Source organism: Chaetura pelagica, unplaced genomic scaffold (assembly GCF_000747805.2).
Source record: "Chaetura pelagica isolate M959 unplaced genomic scaffold, ChaPel_1.0 scaffold457, whole genome shotgun sequence".
In the NCBI taxonomy this organism is placed as follows: Eukaryota; Metazoa; Chordata; class Aves; order Apodiformes; family Apodidae; genus Chaetura; species Chaetura pelagica.
Window position 1 is genome coordinate 456,100 of NW_009953969.1, and position 19,488 is coordinate 475,587.

Genomic DNA, 19,488 nt, shown 5'->3' on the forward strand with positions numbered 1-19,488 from the left:
AAAGAGTTTTATCTGCTGGAAGAACAGACTGAAAGATTTGTGCATGGTCACACAGTGAATCTTGAAGGACTAAGGGACTTGGGCATAAGTTTTCAAAGTTCGAAAAAGCACCCTAAGCCCTCGAGTCTTAATCTATTTCACACAAAAGCATATAAAATTAGTCATCCATACAGGTAGCAGTCAGTTCTAAGTCCCTTAATGAGAGGCACAAATAAGCACTTTTCTAAAACTTAATGAAGAAAGACTCTTTTAAACCCATGAGGCTAAACCTCCCAGAATTCATTCACATATCACTGCCTTTTTCTTTTTTATCTCAGTCCATAAAGCAGATATATTTGAGCTGTACAGAAGGAATAAAAGTCTCTGCAACATTTTAGGGGAATCATAGCTGATAAGCAATCTCCATCCAAAAAGGAGTAAGGAGGGAAGAGACACCACACCGACTGCCATCCCCAAGTACTAGATGAGCTCTTTTTGTTGCCCCTGCTGTCCCTTGCAAGTCTCAACTCCAGTTAAGCTTTAGTTCTCCTACCACCACCACTGCCTGTTCAAGAAAGCTTCCAAGTTTCTCCCTGGGAGTCTGTCCCTGTTTCCACCTCCTGTGTGATGCCTCTTTGCTTTGAAGCTCTGTCACAAGTTCCTTGCTCAGCCAAGCTGGTCCCCTCAAACATCTACTTATTTTCCTGAGGATGCCTGCAGCCTTGCCAACTTCCCAGAGCTCCCTTCACCTTCAAAGGAGCTTTCCAGTTCCCTAAATAACCCAAAGTTTCTTCTAAAGCACAAGGAGAATACCTTTAAGATCAAGTCCAACCATTAACGCAGCACTACCAAGAGACTCCCCTGCAGCCTGTGGTGAAGAAGGTCCCATGCAGCCCTTAGAGGACCCCATGCTGGAGCAGGTGGATGTGCCCTGAAGGAGGCTGTGGTCCATGGAGAGCCCACACTGGAGAGGGGAAAACTGCAGAGGCAGAATTAGCAGAGAGGAATGTTCTGGACTCACTATAACACCTCATTCCTCATCCCCCTGCTCTGCTTTGGGAGGAAGGAAATAGAAAAGTTGGGAATGAGGGAGTTTCTGAGAGCCTGGGTAAAGAGGACAGAGGGGCTGGAGGAGAGAAGGTGTTGTTTTATATCAGGGATTTTGTTTCTCTGTACCCAAACCTATTTTATTTGGCAAGAAATTAATTTTCCCCCAGTTGAATCTCTTTCACCTGTGGCAGTAACTGGTAAGTGATCTTCCTGTCTTTATCTCAGTCACAAGCTTTCTTCCTGTTTTCTCCCCCTTCTCCTGTTGAGATGAGGGAGTGAGAAAACAGCTGGCTGGGCATCTGGTCCTTTGCCAAGGTTACCCCACCACAGCTCGACTCAATCCATCACAGCACTGCAGTTGTCCAAGCTGTTCCACCCTGCCTCTGTTACTCCAATCATGAGGTACCTCTGTGCTTGGGCTTAGAGCTCCAGTTCATTGTAGCCACTTCCCAGGCCACATGTTCTTGTCTACATGTCCTTGAAGCAAGTGCCCCTTTGCTCCTGTGCCCACCATCTTGCACTCTTCTTTCCCAATCCTGCACTTCTGCACTTGATTTTGATTCATTATATCAGTTTCAAGCTCTCCTCAGTGCTTTCACGTAATCACAGAGTGGTGGGGGTTGGAAGGGACCTCTGGAGATCATCTAGTCCAAACTCCCTGCTAGAGCAGTATCACTTACAGTAGATAACACAGGAACACATCCAGAAGGGTTTTGAATGTCTCCAGGGATGGAGCCTACATAACCTCTCTGGGCAGCCTGGCCCAGTGCTCTGTTACACACAGAGTAAGGAAATTTTTCCTTATGTTTAGGTTGAACTTCCTGTGCTCTAGTTTGTGCCCATTGCCTCTTTTCCTGTCACTTGACACCACTGAGAAGAGTCTGGATCCATCCTCCTAACTATCCCCCTGTAGATATTTACAAGCATTGATGAGATCCCCCCTCAGCCTCCTTTTCTCTAAGCTGAACAGCCTCAGCTCTCTCAGCCTTTCTTCACAGGGCAGATGCTCCAGTCCCCTCATGATACTTGTGGCCCTGAGGTGGCCTCTTGTTCCTTGTCCTTCCAGAACTGTGGAGGTTCAAATTGGCTGCAGCATTCCAAATGTGGCCTTACCAGGGCAGAGTAAAGGGGGACAATAAGATGCTCTCAATCTACATTGCCAAGTGTATTCCGTTGCTCTCTAGCACTCCTCAATCCACAAAGAAGGTCCCATAGTCAACAACAAACACCTGTTGTCAGTACAGGTGTTGACCTGCAGGATCCTACAATAATTTCCCAGCCTTTGCCCTTGATTGGGGGGACTGAGGAAAACACCATCTAAGCCCTCATGCCCTGGACCCCAGAGACTTTCAGTCACCTTTGGTACATCCAAAGTCTCCCCTAGCAGTAACACTGGTGCCCACATGGATGAGCAGAAAGAGTCAATAGTCCAAGGGGCAAACCTCAGCAGTCTCTCCACAACATCCACATCCAAGATCCCATCAAGCAACAAAACTCCTAAAGAGCAAAAAAACTCCCAAAGACCTTCCTAACACAGAGATTCACATACTCCTTTTCCAGGTTGTTCAGCACGACACAAAATAATCAGAAATACATGTTTCTGCCAAGCCTTTGATTGGATGTGTTAGCCAAAGCGATAGCTTGGAATCTCATTTCAGGGAGTGACACAGTTTAAGATTAATTTGACTGCAGACAAATTTAAAATATAGTGGTATAATAAAACAGAAATGTATATTGCAGCAGCTGTTTCACACGATAACACGAGTGCATGCAAGAGCGCTGCCCTAAAAAAATGCTCGCAGAAAAGGAGAATCATTTGACAACATTATTTACCCAAGGTGAAGAAACCTTTCTATGACCTTAAGGAACTGCATTAATTAGTAATCACTGTTTTCAGACAGGGGCTTTATTTATTGTGACTGTATTTATTACCTTTATTGAAAGGTAAATGGTTGAAATTGGAGAAGCTACAATAAAACTTTCACCTCTAATTATGTCCATTGCAGTAGGCAGCCTCTGTATTTTGCATTCTTGAAGGCAGAAAACCCTAAAAACAGCAGGATTTTATTTCCAATCTGCAAGAACTTGGGTTTTGTTTATTTGTGTGTGTATATATATGTGTTTTATCTGTTGGAATGGTTCCTTAAAGATCATCTACCTTCCTGCCACAGGCAGAGACATTCTACTTTTAGACACATTAAGAATGAAATCAGAACAGTTTTTTGTTGTGAAAAAGGCAGACTGCAGGGTTTTTTCACATGTATATGTATGAAATAATTTGCTAGATACAATTCTCAATTCAATACAGTCTACGTCCTCAAATAATATTTAAAAGATCTATTTCGAGGCAGGAGGGGAAGTGAGCTGTCTCAAACAAAAGACTTGGTTAGAGACTCAGGTGAGAAACCATCAGAAAACCCTAACTCCACCATAGTAATGTCATATATATGATGGAGAAATAATGGAAAAATGAGTGTGCAGCTCATACCAAACCTATCTTTTCACAGTATTTGGGTTTTTTTCTTCCCAATGATCACCAGAATTACCTCCTTCCCAATAACACCATGGAAGATTATCACATTGAATAGTGCTAAGACTCACTTGTCAGAGAAAGTGTGTTAATATTTCAACATGATAAAGAATTAATTACAAAATGCTTTCTTAAAATGAAGGAAACTTTCATCATTTAAGAATTCAGATCACTTTCATATTGCATTTATACAGAACTTCATACAGAAAAGTGAAGATCTTGAATATTCTTTCTTCTTTTTCTATCCAGACACTTATATAAGGGTTTATTCGGTTGGTGTGATTTTTTTGTTCTTAAATCAATCAAGCTGTAGTTTTACAAAATTAAAATCTGAACTAAAACAAACAGGTGGATGACTGTTCTCTCTGGAGGTCAGCTCAAATTAGGATTTTAATTACTTTTTCATTAGAATTGTGAGTACTTCCCACAATCTAAATCTCTACAGAATCACAAAACATCTTTTATATACCTGTTAACTTTTTGCAAGTCATTACACCATATTAAATTCACACATTCTGATGTTTTTATAATGAAGCAGATAATTCCAGAAACTACCACAAGGAACTATGGAAAAAAAAAATTTAGGTGAGATTTATGTTTAGAACATGCAAAAGTATTTACTCCTTGACAACTCAACGAGTTAAATAGGTGTCGAAATGAAATCTAAATGCAAAAATAATTTTGAGGTGATTTTTAAGTGCTTTCAAAATTAAATCTTGTGAACGTGAACTGATACTGAGCTAGAAGCTGTGCTTCAGATGATGAACTGTTATTTAGCTGCACAATCTACAGCCTTAATAAAACTGCAGTATATCATCTTTGTCCGTGGTTACTGCTGAATCAGAACTGCTGCTTTTTGGCATAGCATGAGATAAGGGAAACTTGCATTGCTGCTGCCAGAGCTATAACTCGTTTTGAGAATATGTTCAAAAACAAGCCTTTCCACAGGCTGTTCTACAAGCACTTTCAAGGGAGGTAAACATATTGAAATTAAAAACACAAGTAAACGATACATAGCAGCGGTAGGACACATAGTGTTAGGAAGTGGTGTGTTTTGGCTGATCAGGTCCTAAAACAGCCTGTAGATGTCTACATCTCATTTCAAGTGTAACTTTCCCCACTGTGTTGGGTCAGCATGGTTGGTTTTGGTAGCGGCGGGGGTAGGGCCGGCTCCTGGGAGAAGCTGCTGGAAGCTCCACCGGAGCTGCCAGATCCTGAGGGGCTGCACCCGGTGCCAGGGGCTCGTGGCGGAGGCACCGGGGGGAATCTGGGCCTGGCAGGGACCTCGTGCTGGAGTGGGGCCAGAGTGTCAGGAATCCTTCCCATGAGGAGGAGGCGGCGGAAAACCAGCTGTGATGAACTGATCCTAAATCCCATTTCCTGTCCCTCTGTTCCACGGGGGGGAGGAGGGAGAGAAATGGGGAACAGAGTCATTTGGGCCCGGGAAGAAGGGTGGGATGGGGTGAGGGATTTGAGCTCTGTTTTGTGTTCTCTCCTTGCACATAATTAGTAATAAATTTAACTTATTTTTTTCCCTAAGTCAAGTCTCTTTTGTGTCTGTACCTGGGGAGTGAACCCTCCCGGTCCTTGTCTAGACTCATGGTCTTTTAGTTGGTGTTTATTCTCCCCACCCCACAGTGGGAGAGAGGGATAAGCTTAAGCTTTCTGTCTGGCCTTAAACCCTGAGACACACTCAAAGCAGGTTTAAGGCTGCGAGAGACTTTCAGGGCATTTTATCATGCACGACAAGGTGTGTGGCTGCGCCTGAATGCGGGGGATTCTCACCCAGTAAAACAGAAGTTGAGAAGTGTAATGGTTTAGTAATGCTGAGCACAGTCCTTGCAAGAAGAGCCTCCATTCTAAAAAACTGTTGGCTTGGCTAAAAGCCACTTTTTGTAAGGAAGCTGAAGTGATAAGAAACAGACAGGATAAGGGAGTGTTCTACCAAAGAAGATAGATGGAAAACCAAAGGCTGGCTGAGATCTAACCTGGCCTTTCACCTGCTGTTGCTGTGGGGCTTGTGAGATCTGGAGCACGTGTGCCTGAAAAAAGCCAGATGGGCAACTCTATGAGCCGTGCTTGAAGGGGTCCCTTGCTCAATGCACTCTATTTGCATCCAAGGTTTACAGTTTGAAAGAGAAATTCACTAATTGGGAGTATTTGCCTGAACAGCTTTTTAATTACATGTAACAGCACAACAAATATTTTTAAGCTGTTTTTTCTTCCACTCCAAGGATAGCTTGTGACCACTGCAAAAGCTGTCAAATACAGCTATAAATACCAAAATACTAGTAGGTGAGAAAGGAGCCCCAAAGCACTGAAGGAACCCTGCACAGTTTATCTTCTAGACCTGCTAGTAGCTTCCTGACAACTTGGCTTCAACTTCAGTTTTCTTTCTCCCAGAGCCAAGTACCATATGCTAACTGCTAGAGTGAAATGACACTTATTCCACAAGTCTGCAACTGAGATGCTATATTTAAATTCAACTGTTAGGTGAAAGTACGTTTTCTAAAAACTCTAGGAATCTGCATCCAGATGGTTACTGAGAAGAATGTATATCTAGGGATTCTGGGGAGGATAAAAGGTTACAGCAACCTTACTGAATTTGAGGTTATCTAGTAGCTATTCCTTTTCCTCCAAGGTAGAAGTACAGACATTGCATAATGTGGTGTTTGGTGTGCATCATCTGGACTATTTTGTCAGAAATAAGTTTTCAGCAACTTGATTTCTTTGGGATTTTCCTGTGACTCTTTCTGTCTGCATATTAGCAGTCTCAACTTCTTACTCAAAATTAACCTAATGAACTCAAGAGAAATGTTAATCCATTTATTTCAGCTTTCTGTCAGTATAACTTTCCTTTTAAATGACAGAAAGACACTGGGGGAAAGATCTTTAACTGTTGGAATTACCAGCTTTGAATATTTGACATTCTGAATTAGATAATTTTCAGCATCAGAATCTGTTCCATAAAGGGAGAGATGGCAGTGAGGGAGATGATGATGTTTTTCAGATTTCCAAAGGAAATGTCAGTCCTGACAGGACCTAAAGTTGTTCAGCAAAGCTGTGACATTGGCACAGAGAAGATGTCTGGTTTTTGAAGGAAATGTTTTAGAGGAGCTGAGGGTATTTATGAATGAATGTTGAAGGGTTCCTTAATCTGGATAATGACTGTATACCTTGCAAAATAGTTTTGGAGGTTGAGAACAGCCACCACAGAAGAATCTGCAGTTTGACAGTTCACTCTTTAGATATGAGATACGTCTGAACTCCAGCCTTAGTGTCCTTCTAAAACTCTATTTTAAATCAAACAGATGTGCATCAACACTGTTTTCTGAAATACTTCCTGAGCAGTAATGTCCCAGAGTCTACTTACAATTCTGATATGTTTAACAATGCTGTTGATGATACCATAATGATTGCATGGAGCTATTAGTCTAAGTTCCTGTACAGTATCCTGCAAAATTGCAGCTCTTGATACAGGAAAATGTGATGTGAGCATATGCATGCATGCTTACTACAAGGGTATTTCACGAACATCAGCTCCTTTCAGAAAAGTCTAGAGCTTTTTACATTCCCATAATGACACTGTAGCACTTAATCTGAAAGCAGGATGTTCTCAAAGCATCCTGCAAAGCAAGGGTGAGGAAAAATTGCATTATGCAGGTACACACACAGGTATGCACTTTAATTAAAGCAGCAAATAAATTTCACAAGTAGTTCACAAAGCACTCTGATTGGGATGTTGTCAGTATGCTTCTCATATGCAAAATAATTAAAAATAAACTTCTAAAGCTTGGTTGAATTGACCAAATTCCTCTTTGATCTGGTTACTCCCCAGCTTAGGGCCCTCACTGTTACACTTATGTGTAGAGCAGAGTAAGAGTGGGCAGGGGTGTACAGACAGCACAGGGTCAGTGTCACTCCCTGCCAATTAAGGTTTCTCCACTAATTAGTCTCAGTTAATGAGGCATAGCAGGTTGGCAGAGCAGTTTTTTTATTACCCACATCAGACTTAGGAGACAAGTTCTGTGCAGGGTAGCACAAGTTTCCTTCTATCTGTTCATGCTCTGGTGTCAGGCAAGCCACCAATTTGCCATTTATGTCTCCAGTTCTTCAGCTCTGCTCTGGATTCAGCTGTAATCTAATTTACCAATGAGTATCTATGCATGCAATGGCCCAATTCACTTCCACTCAGAGGAACAGAGATCTTCTTTTTAGTGCCAGTTACCCTCAATTAGTGGCTTCAGCAGAAGAGAAATGTACCATATGGGGAAACTCTACTGTGGGATCCATCAGTCTTCAGGGAAAAGAGACCTTGCCATCCACAGTCCCATCTAACTTAGCTCTGGATACCTTTTGCCAAAACCTGAAAGGTTATAATCTTGTTAAACGCAACTGTTTACCTTAATTTCATGTGCACTATTAATGATGGTGCAAGCGTCCTAGTTACTAATTTTAAAACTGAGGGGCCATTTTCCACACTACAGCTCTTAACCCCCTGATGGAGCTCAATCAACAAATATCACTCATACCAAGTCTTGAAAACTGGAGGCTCTTTTGAGAATTTGGGTCTGCATGCTAATGCTAAGCTGTATAGAATATTTTTTTTTTAAAGAAAGATCGACTAGTGAGGAAAAAATAGTCCTTCAACAACATGTTTAATTGATATGGCATTAACTTCAATGATATTTAGAGAACATCAAAGACTGAACATATCTGTAGCATGAGAAATGAAACAAAATGGGAATTTCAGCAGAATGATGACATTTAATTCAATGAGCAACACTGGCTAGGATAACAAAATATCCTATGCAGCAAGTTTATTCATCCTCTTAACTTTATTTGTGTAGCCTGAAATTGGATTCCATAGAAATGCAAAGTTTTCAGATTGCTGAGATCTGAACCTTTATCTTTCCCTGCAGGCTATTTGTATTAATCTACTTTTCTTTGAAGCCCAGAGCTGTTAAACTGGTAAAGCTCATTTAAAATGGGGCTATATTTCTATCAATGCACCCAGATAGTTGAATTATAGATTTTAATTAAGCTTTATATACTTTGGAGATGCTTGCTTAGAAATATGCCTGACAAAAGCGTGCAATTAAAGCGCCTTTATTGCTGCTGATTAGTGAGTTGTCTCTATATTGACAGTAAGAGATGGCTGAGCATTTAGAAGAATTTACATGGGCCACTTAGTGATTCATATGAAACTCAAGAGTCAGCTTTGTCCCCCTACCTTTGTTAGTGTTTTATCATTAAATCAATGCAGAGCAAAAAATGTGACACTGTGAAACTCCTCAGGCTGTAAGAGTGAAACACAAGAATATTTCACACTTGAGTAGCAGTCATCCTAGAAAATCAGTTAAATACAGAACTGGAAAATTAGGTTTGATGCTTACAATTTTATCTGCTGTATATCTGGCATGTCTGGCTAACATTCTCAGTTTAGTGGAAGCAGAGTAGGATAGATACCATCATGAAAGATTTGGTTGCTTTTCCCACTGAAACAAACATGAGCAAAAGCCCCCCCCCCCCCTAGATGAAAAGATAAGGAGGTAGGAACAAGCATTGGAGGGAAATGGTAGAGCTGAATTCCATTTTCTTTTCAGGTTATTATTGGATAGCAAGGAGGAGAGTGTGTTACTCTGTGCTTTGCCAACTTTTGAACTAAAAAATCATCTTGTACCATCTAATTCTCCTGGCAATAGAGTGGAAAGAAAGACAGAATCAAGCTAATCCTTTCACAAATACCTCCAACTTGACAAGATTTACACAGCAGAAATGACAAAAGCACAGGAGAAAAGACCAGGAAATACAAAGTGTTTCTAATAGAGGGTTGTATTCTTGCCTGAAATTGTCAATTTTAGCTTATCAGCATAAAAAAAAAAGTTGGTTGAAGACAGAAATTACTGTAAACTACTTCAGAGGTAACACAGGGTGTGTGTCTAACTGTCTGCCTCAAAATGGGCTCCAGAATTTGCAAACATATTCTCCAAGTTCTGTATCTTTTGAGTAAATAGTTAATGATATCATCAACTTGACTGAAATTAGTGGTTCATATTATTATTTGGGATGAAAAATGTGATCAAACAACCTGGAATGACCTTTGAGGAATGTGAACAGTAAGAAGAATTGAACAGTTCACTGGCATGTATTCCAGAGGGCTGCATTTGTACCTGCTCCATACTATGGCATTATCATTTCCCACTGTCTTTGGAGCAACAGAACTGGGACCAAGCTTCCCCTCTAATTCCCAAATCACCTTCCAATAAATAGCAGTAGATGAAGACCTCACAAAAAGGAAATAATGTGTAATTCTTGAATACATCAGTTGTGAAGGGCACCTTCTGCTTCCACCTGTGAGGAGTATGACCATTCCTCATCTCACAGCACGAGAATTCAATCTCCATACCACTGTTCCAAATCCTCCCATTTGTTAGCAGTGATAGAAACATCTCTCTTTATGTCAGAAAAGAGTTTAATAAATCCAAAATCCTAATCCTTAGGCTGGATTAGTCTCATCATCAAGTCCACAGTGGACAGGTTTATATATTTCCTGTGTCTCCCTATTTACCATGAAGATCAACATGGCATTTCTTGCTAGTCTAAATCCAGATGTTTCTGTAGTCAGTCAGTTCAGACCCTTTCCTTTAACTCCAAATGGATTCCATCATCTGAGATGATGAGTTTGCTGTCCCAGAAGACTAATTTTTAGGTAACTCCTTGCCATTTTTGCATAACATTGTTTCAGGACCCTGATTTTCAGGACCTTTCAGAACACTTCCAATGTTGGGGCCATCCACCAGTTTCTCTGGGCAACTTCATCTAGTATCTCACCACCCTCATTGCAAAACAATTATTCTATATCTCTAAGGGAAATCTGCCCTCTTTTACTTTAAAACCATTGCTCTTTGCCCTGTCACTAAAAGCCTTAGTAAAAAGACTTTCTCAGCCTTTCTTATAATCCCCCTTTATATCTTGAAAGTCCACAATAAGATCTCTCTGAAGCCTTCCCTACTCCAGACAGAACAATCTCGCCTCCCTCAGCCTGTCAGCCCTCTGGCCATCTTTGTGACCTCCTCTGGACCAGCTGTAACAGATCCATGTCTTTCTTATACTGGAGACCCCAGAGCTGGATAAAGTATTCCAGCTGGGGTCTCAGGACAGTGGAGTAGAGGGGGAGAATCACCTTCTTGCTTTGATCTGGTGAAAACAAATAATGCAATTCATGTAATATGTCCCAACATCAGCACCAGGTGGAACAGTGACAGTCTCCCATGAGGAAATAGTAAAATATCATATGGATTTTAGATGTAATGTCAAAATAGAGAAGAAAAATGTCTTTTTTTTTTCACCACAGTTTAGGAATGCAGGTTTCACAAGGATAAAACCACCTCAAGTCACAGAGCCATAGAATCATCATGGTTGGAGACGACCTCCAAGATCACTGAGTCCAACCATCAACCCAGAAAAACCTACTGTGCCCACTAAGACATGTCCTGAAGTGCCACATCTACATGTTTTTTTTAACACCTCCAGGGATGGCGACTCCACCAGCTCTCTGGGCAGCACATTCCATTACCTGAGCACTCTTTTAGTAAGGAAATTCCTCCTAATATTCAAGCTAAACCTCCCCTGCTGCAACTTCAGGCCATTTCCTCTGGTCCTGTTGTTGTTCACTTGGGAGAAGAGGCCAACTCCCACTTCCCTACAACCTCCTTTCAGGTGGTTGTAGAGGGCAATGAGGTTTCCCCTCAGCCTCCTCTTTTCCAGACTAAACAACCGCAGTTCCCTCAGCCTCTTCTCTAGACCCTTCACCAGCTCGGTTGCTCTCTTCTGGACACGCTCCAGCCCCTCAATGTCCTTCTTGTCATGAGGGGTCCAGAACTGACCCCAGTACTCAAGGTGTAGCCTCACCAGTGTCAACTATATCAAGTACATGCTGTCATCAGACACAGCTATTGGCCACAAATCCTTTGAAGTCTAAATGTGAATGTTAATTGTCTTTAAATTCCAATAATTACTATGTTTAAAATTGCTTTTCAAGTTATTCTATGAATCTCATTGACTGGGAAAATGACCCTCGGGTTCAAAAATGTTGTTGAACTCTCAGTTTATTTTATTTTTTTGTTTAGTCTCTCATGAGGGAAAGGCTGGGTGTCGGGGACTCAATGTATTGTACTGACATTTAATATTCCTTGATGGTTTTGGTTCCAAGGACACTCCAAGTCACACAGAACTTCAATGTCAGAACTACGAGACGACCACACATTTGGTTGTGCTCATCCAGGCCAAGGAGACAGCAGCAAAAATAGACAAAACCATTACTTCTCCAGGCAAAATTCTAAATAAGCAGATGGACCTTCAAAGTCAACCACATGAGAAATGGTCTTACAAAAAAGAAAAGCAAAATTCAGAGGAAAGTTGGAAAATAAACCCGACTTTTAGATACTGTAAAGTGCCTGACGTGAAAAAAAGGGAAAAGATAATGGTGTCTAAGTCCCAAGTCAGCACAAACTGCTTTCAGATTGCTTGAAGGTTGGGAGTTACCCAAACTTGTAATGCTCTTCAAACAGGTAATATTGACAGGTCTTATCAGAGGGTTCACTGCCCAAGCATGAGCACATATTGGATCCACCAGGGGAGACACAGGTGGAAAATCTAGGGCATATGGATGGATTTCATGTGCCTTTATCATACAAGGAATCTGTGCAAAACCAAGGGTTAAGTATAGAGCTTTGGGAGCCACATTAATGCATATATATTTACTTCTGTGCACACACAGAACAACTATATGCTCTCAAGGCTAATTTAATTAACTACATCCAGAATCATGTGAAAACAGAGAGAAAGACACTGGAGCATAATAGCTTGTATGAAACAGAAGGTTCATGTGTTTCAGTTACAGTTTCGGAGATGGCTTCTATTGTAGCCTCAGTTAAAGTTTAATTTCAGTGGCATAATTTAAGAGTTAATCAGCAAGATCTGACAGAATGCTTCTGACGGAGGCATTTTAATACCAGGAGCTAGTAAGGAAATATTTATTTTGGCATTGCCAGTGTTATGGAGAACTTCCGAACCTTTGATTAACCAGGAGGTGTCCATAGTGGACTTCCTTTAGTTCCTTTCACCCTTGAGAGAGTTCCGTCTGGAGAAGAGAAGGCTTCAGGGAGACCTTAGAGCACCTTCCAGTGCCTGAAGGGGCTCCAGGAAAGCTGGGGAGGGGCTTTGGAGGGGCAGGGAGGGATAAAACAAGGAAGAACGGTTTAAAACTGAGAGAGGGGAGATTTAGATTGGATATTAGGAGGAGGTTCTTCACTGTAAGGGTGGTGAGACCCTGGCCCAGGTTGCCCAGGGAAGCTGTGGCTGCCCCATCCCTGGCAGTGTTGAAGGGCAGGTTGGATGGGGCTTGGAGCAGCCTGGGCTGGTGGGAGGTGTCCCTGCCCATGCAGGGCGGTTGGAACTGGATGAGCTTTAAGTTCCTTTCCAACATTCACAATTCTATGATTCAATATGATGCATTGGTCAAAGGCTCTTATTTGGGACACCTGACTGCAGAAGACACAAGCTTTTTCTTTCTAATGAACAGTATTCTCCTCACTGCAAAAATGGGAAGTAAGAAACTCATTTATTTTCACCCATGTATATAAATGGCTAAAGACACAATTTAAATCAAATGTCATTAGATAGATGGAAGGGGGTAAAAATGTGTTCCCTCTGTTTACTTTCTATTAATAGACCACATTTATCAGTGGGCAAGGCTGATAAATATCAAGAATGGTGAGAGTATAATGCAGAGCAAGTTAAAATACAAATATTTACTTTAAATTAACCAATTGTATCTTTTCACCTCTCAGATTCCGCTGATCTTTCAGAATATTTGGTAGAAAATGACTGGTGCTTCTAAGTTCTGTTCCTCATAGAAGTAAAAACCTGTCTCTCTGTTTTTCCCTGGAGAAATTAATATTCATTACCTAAAGCCAGATGCTGTGTCTTCTCTGCATGTGAGATCTGCATACACAACTTCTAAATTGCTGGTGGGCTTTGTGTCTGCAGTTTTCAGAGATATATATAGATAGATAGATAGATATATACATCAAATTGTCTGGTCAGTAAAAATACCTCAAGCTGCATAAATAAAGCTGAAATGAAGAGTATCAAAAGATGAATCGAGATGTGGAGCCACTAATGACCTTAAGAACACTGTTATCTATAACAATCATCTGGGGATTCTAGGGAGACTCGAGCAACAAGACATTATTTTGAAGCATTGCTGTTCTTCATGAGGGTGTCTGTTGGAATAGAAGCTTGAGCTGCACAACAATCATTCACAACCAGCGTAATGAGTAGTAAAACCTGTAGGATCAATCCATCAGATCCAGGAGACAACTAAGATTAGAATTCTGAGCTATTGGCCACAACCTTAAGTGGAAGAAAATGACAGGAACTACTGAGTGCCCACATTTGATGTCAGTTGTTCTTTTTCTGGATCAAAAAGATACAAATACCCTTCCAGACAAAGAATCATACATTCTTAAAAATGCTAATGAACTATTATTTTTAAATTAATTTTTAAATGGATAATTCAAGTAATAAAAACCCCTTTTAAAATATTTTCTTTTCAGTAACCAGAAGAAATGTTGGTAATTGGTTTTCCCGTTCATGAAAGTCTTCAGCACTATAAATCCTCCACGCCTTGAATACTGGCAGGGATATTTAAACCCAAGTGAAAAGGAAGGGCAAATGAAAGAACAAAGACCGAAGTAACCAAAAATCTTCAAAGAATTAATGGAAGCGACCTGATTTCATGCCCAAGATCCTGGCAGACTCTCCTGCTGACTGAAGAATGAATCTATTATTAGTGTTAAACAGCTTTTATACTACTTCAGTGATTGCATGAAACCATTAAGTTACAGCGTCTATTATCCTCATTTTTTGAGGGCAAATGAAATGATTTATGAACTTACTAACTGAAATGATGACACACTATATTCTCTAAAAAAATGTTCTTTGTTCTAGGGAAACATTTGAGTAGGAGGTTTAATCTAATAATGATCCTGAAAATATTACATTTGGATATTCTGGAAATGGATTTTGGTGATGTTTACATAAAATAAGGCTCACTCTCCTCTTTCCCATTTGAGTTTCCTTAGGATTTTTGATTAAATACACACACACACACGAGAATACAAAGCGAGATAGTCAACACACAGTCCTGCAGTGCATTATATAAAAAAAATAAAGGCAGAAGGCAATCTTGGCATCAATATTCTCTTTTGTTGCCAAGCTGAAACATGCTTGGGTTCTTGTCAAACAAACTGACTCCTGAAAACATTCCTAATCCTGCTGGCTGAGCCAGCACCACTCCCCAGTATCTTTCCTAGCTCTAGCACTGGTTCCTCTCACCAAGAGATGCTCTGCCCTTGATTTAAAAGCCAAATATACTGAACAAAAGATAGAAATATGCTGCTCAGCAGGATGTGGTCCTGCTTTTCCCAAGACCTTCAAAGACGAACTGAGGGCTGAAGTTGGGAATCAGTGTCACAAGCGAGCTTGATTTCTTCTGTGCTCTTCAGTGCTACCTAGAGCAGATGACTGCTCTGCTCTGGTGCCTCACATATGTAACAGAGCTGGAAAGAGAGGAACACTTTGGGAATGAGAACTCCCTGTCTCCTTTTGGTCTTTCCTACCCACCTCTGAGACCCTCTTGTCTGTCTCCCTTCCTGAGCCACAAGTGTCCATAAGAACCCATGTTCTTTTATCATTGCACTTGGAGATACCATTTCTCATCATGGAGATATTCCCATCTGAGACAGACCTCCTGCATAACTGGGATTGTGGAGGCAGGCCTAAAAAAGTGCCCTTTAGGTGGCAGAGAAACTTCTTTCCTCTTGTGTGCATGTATAATCCCAGTTGCCCAGCAGTGACACTGTGCATGCAATCCAGTGATACTTTATTAATTCTCGGTGTTTGGAATTCCTAAATGATCACTTCAAAGCAACCTTAGGAAAAGCACAAGGAAATGTCATTCCAGACTTTACATAGGGGTGAAAATTACTAATTGAGATATGTTTTTACTTAATGCTGTCTGTTGGGAGGGTACCTGTGAGAAGAAGATAGCTGTGGGCTAAAATATGTTAATAGGGAATAAAACAAAATACAACTGACTTTAATTTTGACTCTGCTTGACTTCTAACTCCCATTTTAGTGAGTAGTGTTCTTCCATCTTCCATCTTGCTCACTTTAGATCATAGGTTCAGTTATCAAGAGGAGTTTTTCCATCTGTTTCAGATTTTCACTCATTTTGCTTGAACAAAACACCACAATCTCCAGGAGGAGATTTCCCCAGGACCTGATTTGACAGCATGAATATTTCTCTAGCTCTGCAGAAATTACCTCTTCTGAGACAATGTGGGTCCTTTGCATAATTTCCCAATCACTCTTTCCATCTTGGTAACCTCTCCTCTCATTCTGTTTGGATTTAAACTCCTTTGTCTGGGAAGCTGCTGTACCTAAGAGGCACAGCACTCCCCTGGTGTATTACATTAAATAACAAACTCTAAACTCCATGTTCTTGCCAAAATATTAGCTCCAGGAACCATCTCCCACCAAATATTGACATAGCGTTCCCACTAATTTAGAGGGTTGCAGCACCATCCAGGTGCTTTCTTGACACTTCTTTTCTTGCCACCAAAACCTATGGAAACTATTACATTTCATATTGCCTGCAAAGAATTGCAGGGAATACCACACTCTCACACAACCAGCACCAGCCCACCACTCCCAACTTTGAACAACCTTGGTTATTATAATTTAGCCCTGCAATACCTGCTTAGAACATCATTGCATTTATGAAATCATTATCACATTCATTAAAGCAGATTTGTCCCTTTCAGCCCTACCCTTTCTTGTTGACAGGTCCCCTCCTTGGGGAGCCAGGCATGCTACAGAACCAGCTGGTTTCTCAACCAAGAGTTGAGAAATAATGACAATGTTTTAATCAAGTCTCAAGTAATCTTCCTTGTAATATTCTGTTGTTTTCTTTTTCAGTTCTCTGTCCTATCACCTTGATTTTAGTCACTCTGTGTCTTTCAGGGGCACATATATGACTTTGATGCTGTTCAAACCAGTGTCAGTCGTGCAGGGTAAAGGCCTCATGATCTTGATTATAGTAGGGAATGCTATTTTGAAGGTTAAAGAAAACCTTGGAGTGTTAATAATTTAGTTCAGGTTGTGGTTTGTTTTCTACATCATTATTGCCTCTCCTTAGACTGCCAAAGGAAGGGAAAAATAATGGGAAAAAAAGAAGAAGGAGAAGAAGAAAAAGAAGGAGAAGAAGGAGATGTCTCCAAGCATTTCCTGTCTGACCTCACTGTCCTACACACATGCTACAATAAAGGATACAGAAAGAGACACAATCTGCTGGAATCTCTCACGCTATAACATTTCACTTTTCTTCATCCCATTGCATTTTGACCTGGCATGGGTGTTAAAATGAAGGAAGAGAACTTTCCTTCCCCTTTTCTTTGAAAATGTCGAGTCTCAGGTGTGGCCTTTAAGGGCTGAAGTGAAGAGCAGAGGGGAAGGAGACCCTCCTGGGCACCTTTCCTTCTTGTTAACATGATTGAGCTGTCTGGGCAGGCCTGTGCTTTCCACTTCCTTACTTCTCCATTGGAATGAGGACTGTGTCCCTGAAGGATCATTTCCTTCAGTCAAAGGTAGGTGAGGGAATGAACAGACCAGTTAGACTCCAGGTGCCTGGGAAGGCTGGTAGGAAAGCAAGAAGGATTAAATTTACAGTGTGTGGTTCGTAACAAGGTCACCATGTTCTGCACTGCCTGCTAATGGGACCATATTTTACAAGGAAACTTTGCAGTAAGGTTGGTATTTCAGGGACTAAATAAAAAAATGCTTTGGATTCGGGTAGCTTGTTTGACTCCCTGGCTCATTTCTTGAAGGGAACAGGCCAAGGAGAGAAATAAACACAAGAAGCACTTTCTGTGGGGTCATGTAAATGAAAGCAAATTAAAACCTATGCACAAACCCAAATAAATATTAGAGATATTATTACAGATCTATAAAACTGAACAATGGTTCTGTAATGATGGCTGAGAGAAGAATCCTTCAAAGACCTGATTGAAAGGGCTGGAAAGAAATGCAGTTCCATCTTTCACGTTTTTAGCAAGATAATTTTGGTTCAGTGTTGACTAATACAGAATAATAGGAATAAAATATGCTGCCTCAGTCTCTGCATTACTGGCTTTACATTATTGGATATGACAGCTGGCTTTTAAAATGCAGTAAATATTGGGCAATTCTGTTGTGTTAAGACAAGCCACTTCATCAAGCAGATTTCCACAGCACACTTTCTTTACAAAATGTTCTTCATTTCTCTCTCTATGGCAAAGCAGCCTGCTGTGAAGTTGATCTGCAACAGAGTGCCCTCTGCTGCATCCATTTAGGAAAAGAAAATAAAGAAGGAAAAGTAAGAAGGAAAATCTTTACCAACTAACACCACTTTTGTCACAGCCCACTGGACGTTGAACTCAATGATGATGGTGTATTCATATCCCTCTTACCTGCTTCTAAAGAGCTGGGTACCACTAAGGAATAAGAGTTTAAAATAGGCATGAAATTCATCTTTCCAAACCCAAGTGGTCTCTCTTTTCCATTCCCATGTCCTTGAGACACCTATTCCGTGGTACTGAGTTATCTGTAATTATAATTCCCTGTTAAATTGCCACTGGGAACTGATGAGTTAAAAATGGATCACAAGGCACAAATTCTCAAGCAGATTTATACTTTTTGAAGTCTTCCCTCCTTTTCCTTCCCCCTGCCCATTCAGGCTGAACTGGGTCAGCCTAATGCTGAGTTTTTCTGATGGACTAACCACCTGCAACATGGGTTAAAACTCACAGTGACTCTTCGTGCTTCCTGGGGAGCAGAAAACAGTGGTAGGAACTAATATGGACCTTTTAGAGTCACTTCTGAAATGTCCTGATTTTACAACCAAGTCCATAATTTACCAGAAGGATCTGTGAAGCCACAATATGATTATTAAAGTCTCAGTTTATGCCCTAATGAGCCACCCTGCAAGCAGTCGAACCATTGCTGCACCATCCAGGGTGTTCCATGTGTCCCTCTGCAATCAGACATACTGTTTGAATCCTTTAGGACATTGCTGAGCATGTCACTAGGGCAGAGTGGTGGTAGGGAGTAAACAACAAGGTTTTACAAAGCAACATGGTTATCAGAAGTTGTTTAAGCAAAACAGAAACAACACAAGCATAGCACATAACGCATACATGGCCTTGAATAGAAATCAGCAATGAATTTTGACTCTATGGATTCATTCCCACAGCAGAAACTTTCCCTTAAGGAAACCCTGCTGGATCATTTACACCTTCTAAGACCATAGCTCTGTAATGGCTTTCCCTTTGCTCCATACCTGTAAATCTTGTATCTCGTGCTAAATCCCTGTCGGCTTCTGTCCACAAAATCAGTGTATTCCTGTGAGCGATGGAAGGGTCCCTTATCAGACAGGAGCCAGTCGAAGGGGCTTGTGGCATGCTGATCCGAGCCAGCAGCAACTGCTAAAACCCAGCAATGAAGACTCAGTGCTATCCACTCCCATAGAGCCATCAGAGAGAACACTTCAGCACTGCATCGCCATCTCATGCTTCCACTGGGGACTTAGAGCCTTCATTCTCTTAGCTTTCCCTCACCACCTAGACAAAATACACAAGCAATTGGATAAGCACACATTAGACATCCCTTGGAAGCAGAAACAAGTTTCCTTTCTTTCAGTTTAAAGAGATAGTGGCCCCTGCTTGATTACATTTTGCATTAGCATAAACCCCACTAGGCTAGTTAACAGTGGAGTGTTTCCGCTCTTCAAATGCTGTGAAACTAATGTCTTCATTAACATCATC

The 19,488-nt window shown here is 41.1% G+C and overlaps 1 protein-coding gene across 1 annotated transcript in view; it reads right to left on the bottom strand.

Moving 5' to 3' along the window:
* Nucleotides 1-19,234, bottom strand: part of BRINP3 (bone morphogenetic protein/retinoic acid inducible neural-specific 3) — a 122,018-nt gene extending 102,784 nt beyond the window's left edge. The window contains exon 1 of the mRNA XM_010002161.1: nucleotides 19,005-19,234. Coding sequence (XP_010000463.1) covers nucleotides 19,005-19,234 — 230 coding nt within the window. The remainder of the gene's footprint in view (nucleotides 1-19,004) is intronic.
* Nucleotides 19,235-19,488: the final 254 nt, after the last annotated feature.